A 15,564-nucleotide genomic window follows, 5' to 3' on the forward strand; every position below is an offset into this window, starting at 1 on the left:
GGCATTCAGCAACCCACAGGTTCTCTCTCTCCCTAATAAGGGAGAGGGAGGTGTCCCCCATTTTCACAGAGAGCAGGAGACATAACAACAACCCGCTGGTTTACGATGTTAAAATTTACCCAATCTATACCCCTCATAATTTTGTACACCTCTATCAAATCTCCCCTCAATCATCTACATTGCAAGGAATTAAGTTCTAAGTTATTCAATCATTCCTCATAACTCAGGTCCTCCAGTCCCCGGGAGAACTTTGTAAATTTACTCTGTACTCAGTGATAATAAACCTGATTCTGATTCTTGGAGAGTAACAAATGACAGGAGGTAAAAGCAAGAACTAAACTTATTCAATTATAAAGTACAGACATTAAGGAGCAATCCTACTTTATCATTAGCACAAGCATTTTGCTGAAGCCCCAGTTGTTTTTTCTATTTCCTCGCTTTATCGACTAAGTGAACAAAATCTTCCACACCTTCCAGAAAATTCTGAATTCTACAAAAAATATTTCAGTATCTATTAGAAACATGAACCATCATACCGACTCAATATAAATATTCCATAATGTCTTAAATATCAGTGATTATCTAATGGCCAGAGTTCCTGCAAGCTATTAACTTTTATTATCATTTTCCTCATTAATTTCTCCATAAGTTACAAATCTAGTAATGTATTATATTTTATAATATCAAAAATTTAAATATTTGATTAATTATGTTCAAAGCCAAGCCTGGAAAATAATACTAACATTTGACAGGTTAAGCAACATTCATGGTTAAAAAAAGTGTTAACATATTTCAGAATTTGCTTTTCATTCCAGAGCTACTACTTGACATGTTTAACGTTCCAGGATCTTTTGATTTTTATCTCAGAATTCCACCAGCTGTAGCTATTATTTTGAAAATGAGAATATGATGGAGTCAGTTCAACACGGATTCATTGGAATTCTTTGAGGATGCCTCTAATAGAAGAGGTGAGTATGGAAGGTGCTTCCTGCACCAACATCATGTGGCCTCAACACTAATAACCCTAACCCATACTTCATTGGAACGTGGGAGGAAAATGGAGCACCCGGAGAATGCCCACACAGTCATGGGGAGAATGTACAAACTCCTTACAGACAGCGACTGGAATTGAATCCCGATCTTCCCATCGCTGGCGTTGTTAAAGCCTTACACCAACTGCTACACAACTATGCGTGAATTGAGAGTTGGCAAACAAACAGAAAACCAAGTAGGAATAAACAGTGTCCTCTGTGGTTAGTAGGCTGTGATATGTAGCGTCCAAGAGGAATAGTACTTGGGACCCATATCGATGACTTGGCTGAGAAGACCAAAGGTAATATTTTCATGTTCACTGATGATCCAAAACCAAGTGGGAATGTGAGCAGTGATGGTGATGACGATGATCATGACAGATGAGCTGAGTGAATAGTCAAAATGGAGGAATAAAATGCAGAAAAGTGAGAGGCTATCTACTTGAAAATGCTTGATATTGGAGAGAATTGTTAGATAATGGAGAGAGACACTTGCTTGTTAAAACATAGATGTATCAGCATCGGGACAACCCCCCACCTCCACCTGAGTTTGCCATGGACCTGGGACCTGACTGTTATTTTACACAGTTGCTCATATAGTGAGTTTTAATTTGAAAAAAATTAGTTTGCAGTGCTGTCTCCAGTTGATTTCAGCATTAGGCCAAAAAGAACATCTAATTATCTTGTACTTACAGGTGCAGAAAATGATAAGAGAGATTGATAGAGTGAACAGCTAGCACCTTTGTCCCAGGATGGAAATTGCTAATACGAGAGGGCATAATTGTAAAGTAGTTGGAGGAAAGTATAGGTGAGATGTCAGAGGCAAGTTTCTTTTTTATTACGGTGAGTGATGGGTGCAGGGAACTCACTGCCAGTGGTGGTGGTACAGGCAGATATATTAGAGACATCTAAGAGACTTTTAGAGAGGCACATGGAAGATGAAAAACAAAGGGCTATGTGGAAGGGAAGGGCTTGATTGACCTTGGAGTAAGTTAAAAGGTCAGCACAACATCTTGGGTCGAACGACCTCTACTGAGCTGTACTGTTTAATGTTCTGCTTAATACTCCAGATTTGTCCCAACCAATAACTTAAAAAGTTGCATCATAACTTCCCTGCTCTAACATTCTATGTCCCAGCTAATGACGGTAAGAAGTGCATGTTTTTTTTCCCCAATCACCTATTGAGACATTAGCTTGGTTTGACAAATGAAGAAGGCTGCATTATTTATTTTGTGATTGTCCTTCATTAGCACTAAGTGCTTACTTTAAAATAGTTATTCATTGTCTGTGAATGGTTTTATTTTTATCTGGAGTCATGACATGTTACTTCCAAACCTAACACTTCCCAAACTTGTTGAAGGCAGAAGGTAAAAGTCGATTTCAGTTCACTCTGTGCATAACCATGTTCTACCCTTTCGGGAAGGATAAAGTAGAATGTATTCACAAGACACAAAAAAGAACTAAAGGAGTTATGGTGTGGAATGAGATTGCAGAGATGGGATAAAAGAAAACTATAGATTTATAGAAGGACTTGAAAACAAGAGCAAGCACCTTAAAACCAAGTAGCTTACGGGCAAGCGCCAGTATGTCACAGCAACACAGGCGCTAGGTGAATGAGGCTTTAAATTTGTTAGGATGCAGTTTTGAGTAAGCACAAAAGAACATTGGCTGAAAGATGAACAGACAACCAGATATTTATTAAAGAAGTCAGGTGTAGAAGCAACAGTCCTGGAGGAGAGTTTCAACTGCAGATGACCTGAGCTGGCAACTCTGGTGATAGGACAGATCTGTGAACATCCACAAAATGCTGGAGGAACTCAGCAGGCTAGGCAGTCCCTATGGAAAAAAAACAGTTGATGTTTTGGGCCAAGACCCACAGATGCTTGGATTTCCAGCATCTGTAGATTTTCTCTTGTTTGCGATCTGCGAACATATTCAGCTTAGTGCCAAAGCACTATGGCAGTTGTGATCTACAGACACACATGAATCCGACTGTAGTGTGTTCAAATGATAATGGCCAAAAGGAAGCAACAGATTTAGAAGACAAACAGTGAAACAAAAATCCTTACAGACATCCAGAAATAATAAGATGGCTCAGAGACAGAAAAACATTACATATAGTTGCTGATTATGATCCTGCCAATGAGCAAGTGTAGTATTCAGTCTGATGAAGGGTCTCAACACAGAGTCTTCATTTCCTTCCATAGCTGCTGCTTGACTTGTGAGTTCCTCCAGTATTCCGAAAGTGATACTTCGGATTTCTTGCATTTGCAGCATCTCTTAAGAGCAATATTATGCAGACTGTAAACAGAAATGCTATTAGAATTGAGGAAAGATATTACTGCTGTGGAGGATGTTCAGCAAAGATTTACCAGAGTGATTCCTAAGATGCAGGTCTGATGCTTATACAGATTGGATCAATTAGGTTTAAGAGTTTAGAAGAGCAAGAGGGGATCTCATAGAAACCTACAAAATATTTACAAGGACTGGACAGATTAGATGCAGGATGGAGGTTCCCAATGGCTGGGGAAAGCAGGACCAGGGCACCATAGTTCAAGGATAAGAGCCTTGCTTTTAAAACTGAGATGAGAAGAAATTTCTTCTCCCAGAGAATGGTGAACCTGTGGCATTCTCCACTGTTAAAAACAGTCAAAGCCAAATTAATGGACAAGACACAAGAAATAGCAACAGAATTAGGTCATTTGGCCCTCAAATCTGCTCCACTATTCAAACATGATGGATTTATATTCTCTCTCGACCGCATTCTCCTGCTTTCTCTCCTTAACCTTTGATGCCCTTACCAATCAAGCAACCACCAACATCGGCTTTAAATATACCCAATAACTCGGCCACTACAGCCAACTATGACAAAGAATTCCACAGATTCATTACCCTTAAGGAAGAGTTGCCAATACTTTTCCATAGGCTTAGAGGGATCGATAAATATGGGATAAAGCTGCATCAAGGTACTGAATTGGGATAGTTACTCGTCAATTATGTGCTGTGTCGCATGACATTGTGGTATTTCCATGACCATGACTGTTCTTGGCAAATTTTTCTATGGAAGTAGCTTACCATTACCGTCCTCTGGGCAGCATCTTCACATGACGGGTGACTCTTTACAGATTGTCTGCCTGGCCTCATTGGTCACATAACCAGGACTTGTGACGTGCACCAGCTGCTCATACGACCATACCACCTGCTCATGTGGTTTCTAGTGATCCTGATTGAGGGGGCGAAGTAGGCGCTATGCCTTGCCCAAGGGTGACCTGCAGGCTAGCAGTAGCAAGCAGCACCTTGCGCCTCTTTTGGCAGAGACACATTTCCACCCTGCCACCCATGGGGATGGTCAGCTGTGACAATACTGAGGAGCAGACCTCACACCAAAGATCGAATGGCTTCTCATCTGAAGTTGACGTTTCTATCAACAGGGTAGATTGTCAGCTGTGTTGAAGACCACTGCTGACAAAAGAAGAAATAGGGAGAGAATTCGCCATTCCTTGGGTTTTTATATATAAAAAAGATACACTCAAAATGCTGGAGGAACTCAGCAGGTCAGGCAGCATCTATGGAAAAGAGTGAACAATCCATGTTTCAGGCTGAGAGCCTTCTTCAGGACTGAGAGGGAAAGGGGAAATGCCTGAATTAAAAGGTGAGGCGAGGGGTAAGAGGCTAGCTGAAATGTGATAGGTGAAGCTCAGTGTGTTGGGAAAGGTCAAGGGCTGGAGAAAAAAGAATCTGATAGGGGAGTGGACAATAGGAGAAAGCGAAGGAGGAGGAGACCCAAGGGGGAGTAATAGGCAGGCAAGAAGTAGTAAAAGGTCAGAGTGGAGAATGTACCTTATAGTCGCCAAACAATTGATACTAGAACGTACAATCATCACAGCAATATTTGATTCCACATTTTGTGCTCTCTGGAGTAAAAATCATTAGTAAATATTAAAAATTTAAATTATAAATCATAAATAGAAAATAGAAAATGGAAAGTAAGGTAGTGCAAAAAAAAAACCCGAGAGGCAGGTCCGGGTATTTGGAGGGTACGACCCAGATCCGGGTCAGGATCCGTTCAGCAGTCTTATCACAGTTGGAAAGAAGCTGTTCCCAAATCTGGCTGTACGAGTCTTCAAGCTCCTGAGCCTTCTCCCGGAGGGAAGAGGGACGAAAAGTGTGTTGGCTGGGTGGGTCGTGTCCTTGATTATCCTGGCAGCACTGCTTCGACAGCGTGCGGTGTAAAGTGAGTCCAAGGATGGAAGATTGGTTTGTGTGATGTGCTGCGCCGTGTTCACGATCTTCTGCAGCTTCTTCCGGTCTTGGATAGGACAACTTCCATACCAGGTTGTGATGCACCCTAGAAGAATGCTTTCTACGGTGTATCTATAAAAATTAGTGAGGGTTTTAGGGGACAGGCCAAATTTCTTTAGCTTTCTCAGGAAGTAAAGGCGCTGGTGGGCCTTCTTGGCAGTGGACTCTGCCTGGTTGGACCAAGTCTGGTCATTTGTGATATTGACCCCGAGGAACTTAAAGCTTTTGACCTGTTCCACTTGCGCACCACCGATGTAAATGGGGTCGTGCGGACCACTACTCCTTCTGAAGTCAACAACCAATTCCTTCCTCTTGCTGACGTTAAGGGATAGGTTATTGTCTTCACACCATGCCACCAGGTTCTTAATTTCCTCTCTGTACTCAAACTCATCATTACCCGAGATACAGCCTACAATTGTGGTGTCATCAGCAAACTTATATATTGAGTTTGATGGAAACTTGGCTACACAATCATGGGTGTACAGTGAGTACAGCAGGGAGCTGAGTACACAGACTTGTGAGGCACCGGTGCTAGAGTGATTGTAGAGGAGAGCTTCTCCCCTATTTTTACAGCCTGGGTCCTGTTTGTGAGATGTTGAAGATCCAGCTGCAGATCTGAGTGCTAAGGCCCAGGTTCCGGAGCATAGAAATCAGTTTATTTGGAATGATGGTATTAAAGGCAAAGCTGTAGTCAATGAAAAGGAGTCTTACATATGCTTCTTTATTCCCCAGGTTTCCTAAGGAGGAATGTAAGGCCAGAGAGATGGCATCTCTGTTGACCTGTTGCTCCGGTAGGCGAACTGCAAAGCGTCGAGGTTGACCGGTAGGCTGTGGTTGATGAGTGCCATAACCAATCGCTCAAAGCACTTCATAGCAATTGATGTCTGAGCCACAGGTCGATAGTTATTCAGGCATGCCACCTTGCTCTTCTTTGGCACCGGGATTATTGTTGCCTTCTTAAAACACGAGGGGATCTTAGACTGAAGCAAGGAGCAGTTAAAGATGTCAGCAAACACTCCAGCTAACTCGCTTGCACAGGCCCGGAGAACCCGTCCCGGGACGCCATCTGGGCTCGGCGCCTTCCTTGGATTCATCTTCAGGAAGGCCCTTCTAACATCCTCCTCAGTGACAATGAATCTCGATGCCACCAGGTCCAGTTCATCCGGAGGGAGCGGGATGCTCCTCTTCTGTTCGAATCTTGCGTAGAATACGTTAAGTTCGTCAGGAAGAGAAGCGCCACAGTTATTGATATTCCCAGCCTTTTCTTTGCGCCCAGTAATCTCATTTAGACCCTGCCATAGTCTACTGGCATCCCTCTGGTTAGCCTGGGCTTCCAACTTGCCTCGATATTGCCCTTTGGCGCCCGTAATGGCTTTCCGGAGTTCATGCCTGGATTCCGTGTAGTGACTGGTATCCCCAGACCTAAAAGCCGCAGCTCCAGCCTTCAAAAGGGACTTGAGCTCATAATTCAATAACAGAGGAGGGGGAGGGGGGAAATTTTGCTCACCGGAAGGAGAAATTGATACTCATACTATCAGACTGGAGGATACTCAGATCATATACAAGGTGTTTCTCCTCCACCCTGAAGGTGGCCTTGTCTTGGCACAAGCGGAGGCAATGGATTGACATGTCAGAATGGGAATGAGAATTAGAATTGAAGTGTTTGGCACTGGGAAGTTGCGCTTGTGGTGGATGATGTGTAGGTGTTCGACAAAGTTGACCACCAACTTATGACGCTCTTACCAAGTGTGGAGACACATCGAGATTAACCAACACAATAGATGACCCCAGCAGATTTGCAGGTGAAGCATTGCCTCACCTGGAAGGACTGTTTGGAACTCTGAATGGAGGTGAGAGAGAAGGTGAAAAACAGTTATCTGTGGCTTCGATAAAGACCAAAGCAGGAAACCAGATCCAAGAGAGGTACTATAAATGGGATAACAAGGTGAAAATGGGTCCAGATTTACGAGCAACGCACAAAATGCTGGAGGAACTCAGCAGGCCAGGCAGCACCTAGGAAAAGAGTACAGTTGACGTTTTGGGCTGAAACCATTCGGCAGATTTACGATATGGCAAATTGTTCAAGGATAGGAAAAGATGGTGGAGACTGTAAGTTTAACATCTTCAGATGGTTAGTTTAAGACTGGATTTTCACATTGTATGGATTTGAAAGCTGGGTGTATAAAGTTCAAGTGGAGGGCATAATTAATGATATGCACAGTTATCTTTTTCCCAGGGTTGAAATGTCTAGTACCTGAGGGCATGTATGCATTTAAGGTGGGGGGTGGGGGTCACTTCATAGGAGATGCAAGTTTATTTTAAATACAGAGAGTGGTGGGTGCTTGGAATGTGCTGCTAAGGTGGTGTAGAGACAGATACATTAGGGACTTTTAAGAGACATTTAGACAGGTACATGAATGTGAGGGAAATGAAAGGATATGGACATTGTGTAGGCAGAGGGATTAGTTTCGTTTGTCATGTGATTACAAATTTAATTGGTTAAACACAACATTGTGGACCAAAAGGTCTGCTCCTGTGCTGGACCGTTCTATGTTCCAAGTGACATAAGGCCAAAGAAATTAAGTTTGGTGGTCAGCTGATCAGTTAATAACAGGGTCAAATCTTCAAGAGGCAGAAATAACAGCGAGAAAGGAGAGTGCAAAATGGCATATAGGATGAAAGATTGGATATCAGTATTTGAGGAGGTTAGAATTACAGGGAATCAAAACTGCTATGATTAGTCTCTTGGCACAGACAGAGAAAATTCATACCAATGTGTCATATAAACACATAAAAGCACAACATCTGTACTACCTACCAATGAAGCACCATTAATTACTAACTGCTGCTTCAATTCCAAATAAAACATGTCTTAAAACATCCACTTACTTTTGGCCAGTTTGTCCTTTTGAGTTGAACCTCTGGCTTGTACTCCTTCTTAGGTTCCAAGCCGAAGGGTAAAACTGGGGCAGCTGGAGCACCATAAAGGCCAAATAATCCAGGTGGTGGCGGAGGCATTCCAGGGAATCCTGGAGGTGGTGGCGGTGGCGGAGGTCCTCCTAGGCCCGGTAGCGGAGGCGGTGGGGGAGGTACAACTTGGCCCGGTAGCGGAGGCGGTGGGGGAGGTACAACTTGGCCCGGTAGCGGAGGCGGTGGGGGAGGTACAACTTGGCCCGGTAGCGGAGGCGGTGGGGGAGGTACAACTTGGCCCGGTAGCGGAGGCGGTGGGGGAGGTACAACTTGGCCCGGTAGTGGAGGCGGTGGGGGAGGTACAACTTGGCCCGGTAGCGGAGGCGGTGGGGGAGGTACAACTTGGCCAGGCAATGGAGGAGCTGGTGGTGGCATCTCCTTTTGGCCTTCTGACAAAGATGACGAATCTTGTCCCGGCAAAGGAGGTTCAAGTGGTGGAACAATAACTGGAACAGGCAGTTGTTTTGGAATATTGGCCAGCTCTGTCTTGGCATCTTCCAGTTCCTTGGATAATTGCGTGATCTGTGCAAAAAAAAGATCATGAGCATTGAAATGAAACATGCAATGATTCTGAGCACAGTAAGACTTTTGCAGGAACTTCCTGTCTAGAAATCTCCAAAATAAATACCACTGCAATACCTAGTTTGTCTGTCAAAACATGTATTTTAAAAACTGCTTTCATATCTCTTACAGGCGCCACGGTCGCATAGCAGTTAATGCAATTCTGGTACAGCTCAGGCCATCTGAGCATGGAATTCAATTTCAGCACCTGCTATAAGAAAGTTTGCATGTACCTTCCAATGTGTACGTGGGTTTCCTCCAGGTGTTCTGGTTTCCACCCACAGTCCAAAGACATACCGATTAGTAGGTTAATTGGTCATCATAAATTGTCCTGTGATTAGGTTAGGGTTAAATTGGTGGGGGGGGGGGGGCCTAGGTGGTGCAGCTTGCTCCAGAAGGGCCTGTTCCATGCTATATTTCTAAATAATATAAAATAAAACAGTATACAGCAACAGACATACTTTTCACTGTTGTGATGTCAGAAATGGCGTGAATGATTTGCAAACATTAAGCTCCCCCAAACAGCAAAGTAAAAATGACCAGAGAATCCAATGTGGTGGTGTCAAGAGGGAAATAAAATACCAGGCAGCACACTGGGAATAACACTCCTGCCATAGTTCACAATAAGTGGTTCTGGCCCTGTCCAGCAGATATCAGAAAGGGATACAGAGGAAACACTCGCTTCAACCATCTGATAGAAAAAATGAGGACCACCATGTGAAAGTGATATCTCAATGAGTTGAGTGCAACCAGTCCAGTTAGATAGATAGATAGATAGATATACTTTATTAATCCCGAGGGAAATTTGGTTTCGTTACTTATTGCACATGGGATTTAAGGATCAAGGATCAACTTTATTTGTTATGTATTTACATGTATTAGGAATTTACTGTGGTGTATTGGCATTACATGTAACAAACATCCAACTATTATTAATAATAAAGATTTAATAAATAAAAGTTAAAATGCAGATATGGAATAAAATGTGAATAAATACACAAACACCAGCATGTACTTACAATGTAAACAGCATTATAAAAAATTGCTTAAGGTGTTAACAGTGATCAGATTGAGGTTGATCAGATTTACTGCCAGAGTAAGAAACTTTCAAGATGTTTTTGATGTGATTATTCAGACCTGCAACTCTGAGTGAAGACATTTCTCATCCAATTCTATCTGATCCAATTTTTACCCAAGTCTATGCCCCCATTGGCACGTGGCCAAGTGGTTAAGGCGTTCGTCTAGTGATCTGAAGGTCCATAGTTCGAGCCTTGGCTGAGACAGCGTGTTGTGTCCTTGAGCAAGGCACTTAACTACACATGCTCTGCGACGACACCAGTGCCAAGCTGTATGGGTCCTAATGCCCTTCCCTTGGACAACACTGGTGGCATGGAGAGGGGAGACTTGCAGCATGGGCAACTGCCAGTCTTCCATACAACCTTGCCCAGGCCTGCACCCTGGAAACCTTCCAAGGCGCAAATGCATGGTCTCATGAGACTAACGGATGTCAATAATAAATGTCCCCAAATCCAAGCTCAGCCTGCAGCAAAAAAATCCTCCATTCCAATGAACACAAATTATGAGTGAAAGGTTGTGATGTCCTTTTGTGCCTCTTTGCACAAGGAGTGAAGAGACATCTCTTATACACTTAAAAAACATTAGAAGGGAAAAGATGAAATATGAAAGCAAGCTAGCAAATAATATCAAAGTGGATAGTAAAAGCTTTTTCAAGTACGTTAAAAATAAAAGAGAAGTGAGAGTGGATATAGGACCACTAGAAAATGAGGCAGGGGAAATAATAATGGGGGACAAGGAGATGGCTGATGAACTAAATGAGTATTTTGCATCAGTCTTCACTGTGGAAGACACTAGCAATATGCCTGATGTTGTAGTGTGTGAAGGAAGAGAAGTGGGTGCAGTTACTATCACAAGAGAGATGGGGCTCAAAAAGCTGAAAGGCCTAAAGGTACATAAGTCACCCAGACCAGATGAACTGCACCCTACGATTCTGATATAAGTAGTGTTAGAGATTGTGGTGGCATTAGAAATTATTTTTCAAAAATCATTGGACTCTGGCATGGTGCCAGAGGACTGGAAAATTGCAAATGTCACTCCACTCTTTAAAAAAGGAGGAAAGTAGCATAAAGGAAATTATAGACCAGTTAACCTGACCTCAGTGGTTCGGAAGATGTTAAGAGTCAATTGCTAAGGATGAGATAATGGAGGTCTTGGTACAAAGTTACGAACATCGTTAGAGCATTGGTTGATTGGTAGGAGGCAGTGAATGGGAATAAAAGGATCCTTTTCTGGTTGGCTGCCAGTGACTAGTGGTGTTCCGCAGGGGTTGGTGTTGGGACCACTTCTTTTAATGCTGTATATAAATGAGTTTACAGATGATACGAAGGTTGGTGGAGGGGCAGGTGGTGTTGAGGAAACGGGTAGGATGCAGAATGACTTAGACAGATTAGGAGAATGGGCAAGAAAGTGGCAAATGAAACACAATGTTGGAAAATGCATGGTCTTGCAACTTAGTAGTAGAAATAAATGTGCGAACTATTTTCGAAACTAGTAGAAAATCCAAAAATCTGAGATGCAAAGGGACTTGGGAGTCCTTCTGTAGAACTCCCTAAAGGTTAATTTGCAGGTTGAGTTGGTGGTGAGGAAGGCAAAAGCCATGTTAGTATGAATTTCAGGAGATCTAGAATACAAGAGCAAGAATGTGATGCTGAGGCTTTATAAGACACTAGTGAGGCCTCACCTTGAGTATTGTGAACAATTTTGTGCCCCTCATCTTAGAAAAGATGTGCTGGCATTGGAGAGGGTCCAGAGGAGATTCACAAGGATGATTCCAGGAAAGAAAGGCTTATCAAACAAGGAACGCTTGATGGCTCTGGGTCTGTATTCGCTGGAATTCAGAAGGATGCGAGGGGATCTCATTGAAACTTTTCAAATGTTGAAAGGCCTAGACAGAGTAGAACTGGAAAGGATGTTTCCCATGGTGGGGGAGTCGAGGACAAGAGGGCACGGCTTCAGGATAGAGGGGCGCCCTTTCAAAACAGAGATGTGGAGAAATTTCTTTAGCCAAAGAATGGTGAATTTGTGGAATTTGTTCTCACATGCAGCTGTAGAGGTGAATGGGGTTGAGGAGGAGAAGAAAAAAGGATCAGCCATGACTGAATGTGGAGCAGTCTCAATGGGTCAAATAGCCTAATTCTGCTCCGAAGTCTTATGGTCTTATTACAGGAATTGAAGGGACTCTTACATAGGCACATGGGTGAAAGAAAAATGGGGGGGGTACATGTGGGAGTGAAGGGTTAGATTGACCTTCGAGTAGGTTAAAGGGCCTACTAAAGTTCCCATATAGTGGGACGAATGGCCTATTCTCTGCTGAACTGGTCTACGGTCTTGGTTTATAAATTGATTAGAAAATAGTTTCTTTATGCAATTCATTTAAATAAACTCAATGGCCATGAAGCATAATAGTTTTTGAAATCAACAGGTAGAAAGAGAGACACAAGAAGCTGGAATCTGGAGCAACAAACAATATGCTGCTGGAATTCAGCAGGTCAAGCAGCATCTGTCAGGGAAAGGACTTGATAACATTTTGGGCCAACATTCTTCATCAGGACTGAGGAAGGAGAGAGAAGAGAGCCAGTATAAAGAGAAGAGGGAGAGAGGTGACAAAGGAGCCAATAGTTGTAGTATCATAGCATTGTTTAGAAGGCCTGAGAATAGGGTTGAGAGAGAAAATGAATTAGCCATGACGGAATGGCAGAGCAGACTCAAAGGGCCAAATGGTATAATTCTGTTCTATGTCTTATGTTTATCCGAACAAGGGCAGAAACTTTTGTTTATGTCCATTACCAAGTTGTGTTAATGAATTTTTCTTTACTGAATCATGAAACATCAGACCACTATAGTGGAGGAAATAAAGACTGCAGCACTAAATCCTGAGCAAATGAGGCACCCTCTCAAAGGACACTGTGGTAAATTTTGTTTCAATGCTCCTGGTAATTAATGTGTTGAAATACTGTACTGTGCAAGAGAGAAACTGAACACAGAAGGTTTTGCCAATGCTGGAAATCCAGAGTAACACACAAAATGTACTGGAGCAGCACAGCAGGTCAGGCATCTAGCTTCTCATTCTGGCTTCTGCCCCCTTCCTTTCCAGTCCTGATGAAGGGTCCTCGTCCAAAATATTCACTCTTTATTCCTTTTTATAGATGTTGCCTGACCTGCTGAGTTCCTCCAGCATTTTTCATGTGTTACCAAGCAGAAAATGAACATTTCTGCCTTTTCCCTCAGAATAGCCACTGAAATGATTACTGTAATGAAATCCCTTCAAAACTTATAGTTCACAATAGTTCTGCATGATGACATCAATAGATAACAAGGAAATTAAACCTGCGTACCAGTGGGAGATGGCTGGTTAAACAGATGGTTTCTACTACATGCAAGACCGACAGACCCAGTGTAGTTTTGCATAAGGAATAAGCAAACATTTACTTTACAATGTGATGACTGATTTGCATATCCCATCATCAGCTTCCAATCTTAATATAAGATTGTAAACTGACTTCCGTTTCTAAACATTCCACACAGATTGAAAATTGCAGTCTTTAGAACATGACAAGAGAAAAAGATGGAAGAATTTCATTTAATCATAGGAAAGAAAATGTACAGCTTGGAAAAGAAATTCGTGGAGTTAACTCCAGAGCTGCAAAATGTTTGATGTGAACATAGTCTGTCCAAGCCGGGTTTGTTTCCTTTGGAACAGAAAGGCGAGTTAATAGTGGTGTATAAAGTTATAGAGGGCCAAAATATTAGTAAAATGAAATCTAACTTTCTCTTATGGTGGGAGGGGGAATCAACAATCAAGAGGCACAAACTTAAAAGTATTTGTTAAAATTTTACAGGGGAGGTGATTCTATTTATTTATTTATATAGAGGGGTACAGCGCAGAATAGGCTCTTCCGGCCCTTCAAGTCATGCTGTGCAGCAATCCCCTGATTTAATCCTCGCCTAATCGTGGGACAATTTACAATGACCAATTAATGTCTTTGGACTGTGAGTGGAAGCCTAACCACCCAGAGGAAACTCACGTGGTCACAGGGAGAACATACAAACTCCTTACAGGCAGTGGTGGGAATTGAACCTGGGTTGCTGGTACTGTAAGTGTTGTGCTAACCACTATGCTATCATGCTACCCCAATTCTCAATCACTGTCTGAAAGAGTGGCCAAAGAAATCTTTGACGTATCTGAAATAATGACTCTGCATTTGAAATGCTATAACCTACTAGGGAACAGACCAAAAGATGCACTATGGTAGCATAGCGGTTAGGCACAATGCATTACAGTGCATCAGCTGTAAGAGTGGGATCCAAATCCCGCCGCTGTCTGTGAGGAGTTTGTACCTTCTCCATGTGATCGCCTGGGCTTCCTTTCACATTCTCACAATCCAAAGACGTATGGTTAGGGTGTGCTGTGGACTTGCTACGTTGGTGCCAGAAACGTGGTGATATTTGCAGGCTGCCCAGCACAATGCTCACTGATTTGATTTGATGCAAAGGACATATTTCACTGTATGTTTTGATCTACAGGAGACAAATAAAGCTAATATTTAATCTCTCTTTAGATTTGACTGAGATCAGGCTGAACAGCTCTTCATCAGTTGATGCAGACGCATCAGACCAACTGTCTCACACAAAACAGCTCTGACTGCCTTGCCAAGTAGTTGAGACTATCTGTCCGACCAGCCACGTCCCATTGGTATTTCATTTTCCATGATTTCCGCACGTAGGCCAAGGATGTGCTTACTCCATTAATTTGAAGGGAAATGTACTCGGCATCTTGACCTTGTAGTGGGATTCAAAACTTCTCATGCAAAATAGAAATGTAAACACAGATTGTAGATTTTCAATAGATGGCATTAAACACAGTGGAACATTCAAGATTGTTAAATGTCATTTCCAGTACACAAGTGTAAAGGAGAATGAAATAAATGTAATTCTGGATCCGATACTGCACATAAAAAAGACACAATTGGATTTTTTAAAAACTACAATAAATATTAATACATAAGATAGCTTATTTACATAGGTTGATTGTATGTACATAATCTGAAGCTAGGTACAGGAGTGTCTGTACATAAGGTGACTCTGACAGGAACTGATAAAGCAGTGGCAGTTGGGGTCTGATGGGGCAAGTTGCTGGGTGGAAGTGTTGATCAGCCTTATTGCTTGGGGAAAGATCTGCTGTTTTAGTCTGGTGTCTTGTCACAGATGTTACATTGCCTCCTCCCTGGTGGGTGTGGGACAAACAGTCTAGGAGCAGGTTGGGTGGGATCCTTCATGATATTGCCAGCCTTCTCTTCAGTATGTGTATATATTGAACCAAACAAGATGAAAATAAATCAGCCACGATACAACACAGGGAGGCTAGAGTCATGGGTTTAAAAGGTCTTCTGCAATTTGTTCAAAGCCCACCTTTGGACCGGATACTTGAGGTAAATCTATAACTTCAGATACATAAAGTGTAAAAGAGAGGCGAGAGTGGGTTATGAAAATTATGTTGGAGAGGTAGTAATGGCAGATGAACTAAATAAGTATTTTGCATCAGACTTCACAGTGGAAGACACTAGCAGTATGGTTCCAGGTGTCAGGGGCCATGAAGTGTGTGAAGTTACCATAACTAGAGAGA

The 15,564-nt window shown here is 42.5% G+C and overlaps 1 protein-coding gene across 1 annotated transcript in view; it reads right to left on the minus strand.

Annotated features, from left to right (window-relative positions):
• LOC140200616 (protein diaphanous homolog 1-like) overlaps positions 1-15,564 on the minus strand; it is a 460,372-nt gene that overhangs the window by 221,062 nt on the left and 223,746 nt on the right. The window contains exon 16 of the mRNA XM_072264176.1: positions 8,223-8,825. Within this exon, the coding sequence (XP_072120277.1) occupies positions 8,223-8,825 (603 nt within the window). The remainder of the gene's footprint in view (positions 1-8,222; positions 8,826-15,564) is intronic.

Source organism: Mobula birostris, chromosome 7 (assembly GCF_030028105.1).
Source record: "Mobula birostris isolate sMobBir1 chromosome 7, sMobBir1.hap1, whole genome shotgun sequence".
Lineage (NCBI taxonomy): Eukaryota > Metazoa > Chordata > Chondrichthyes > Myliobatiformes > Myliobatidae > Mobula > Mobula birostris.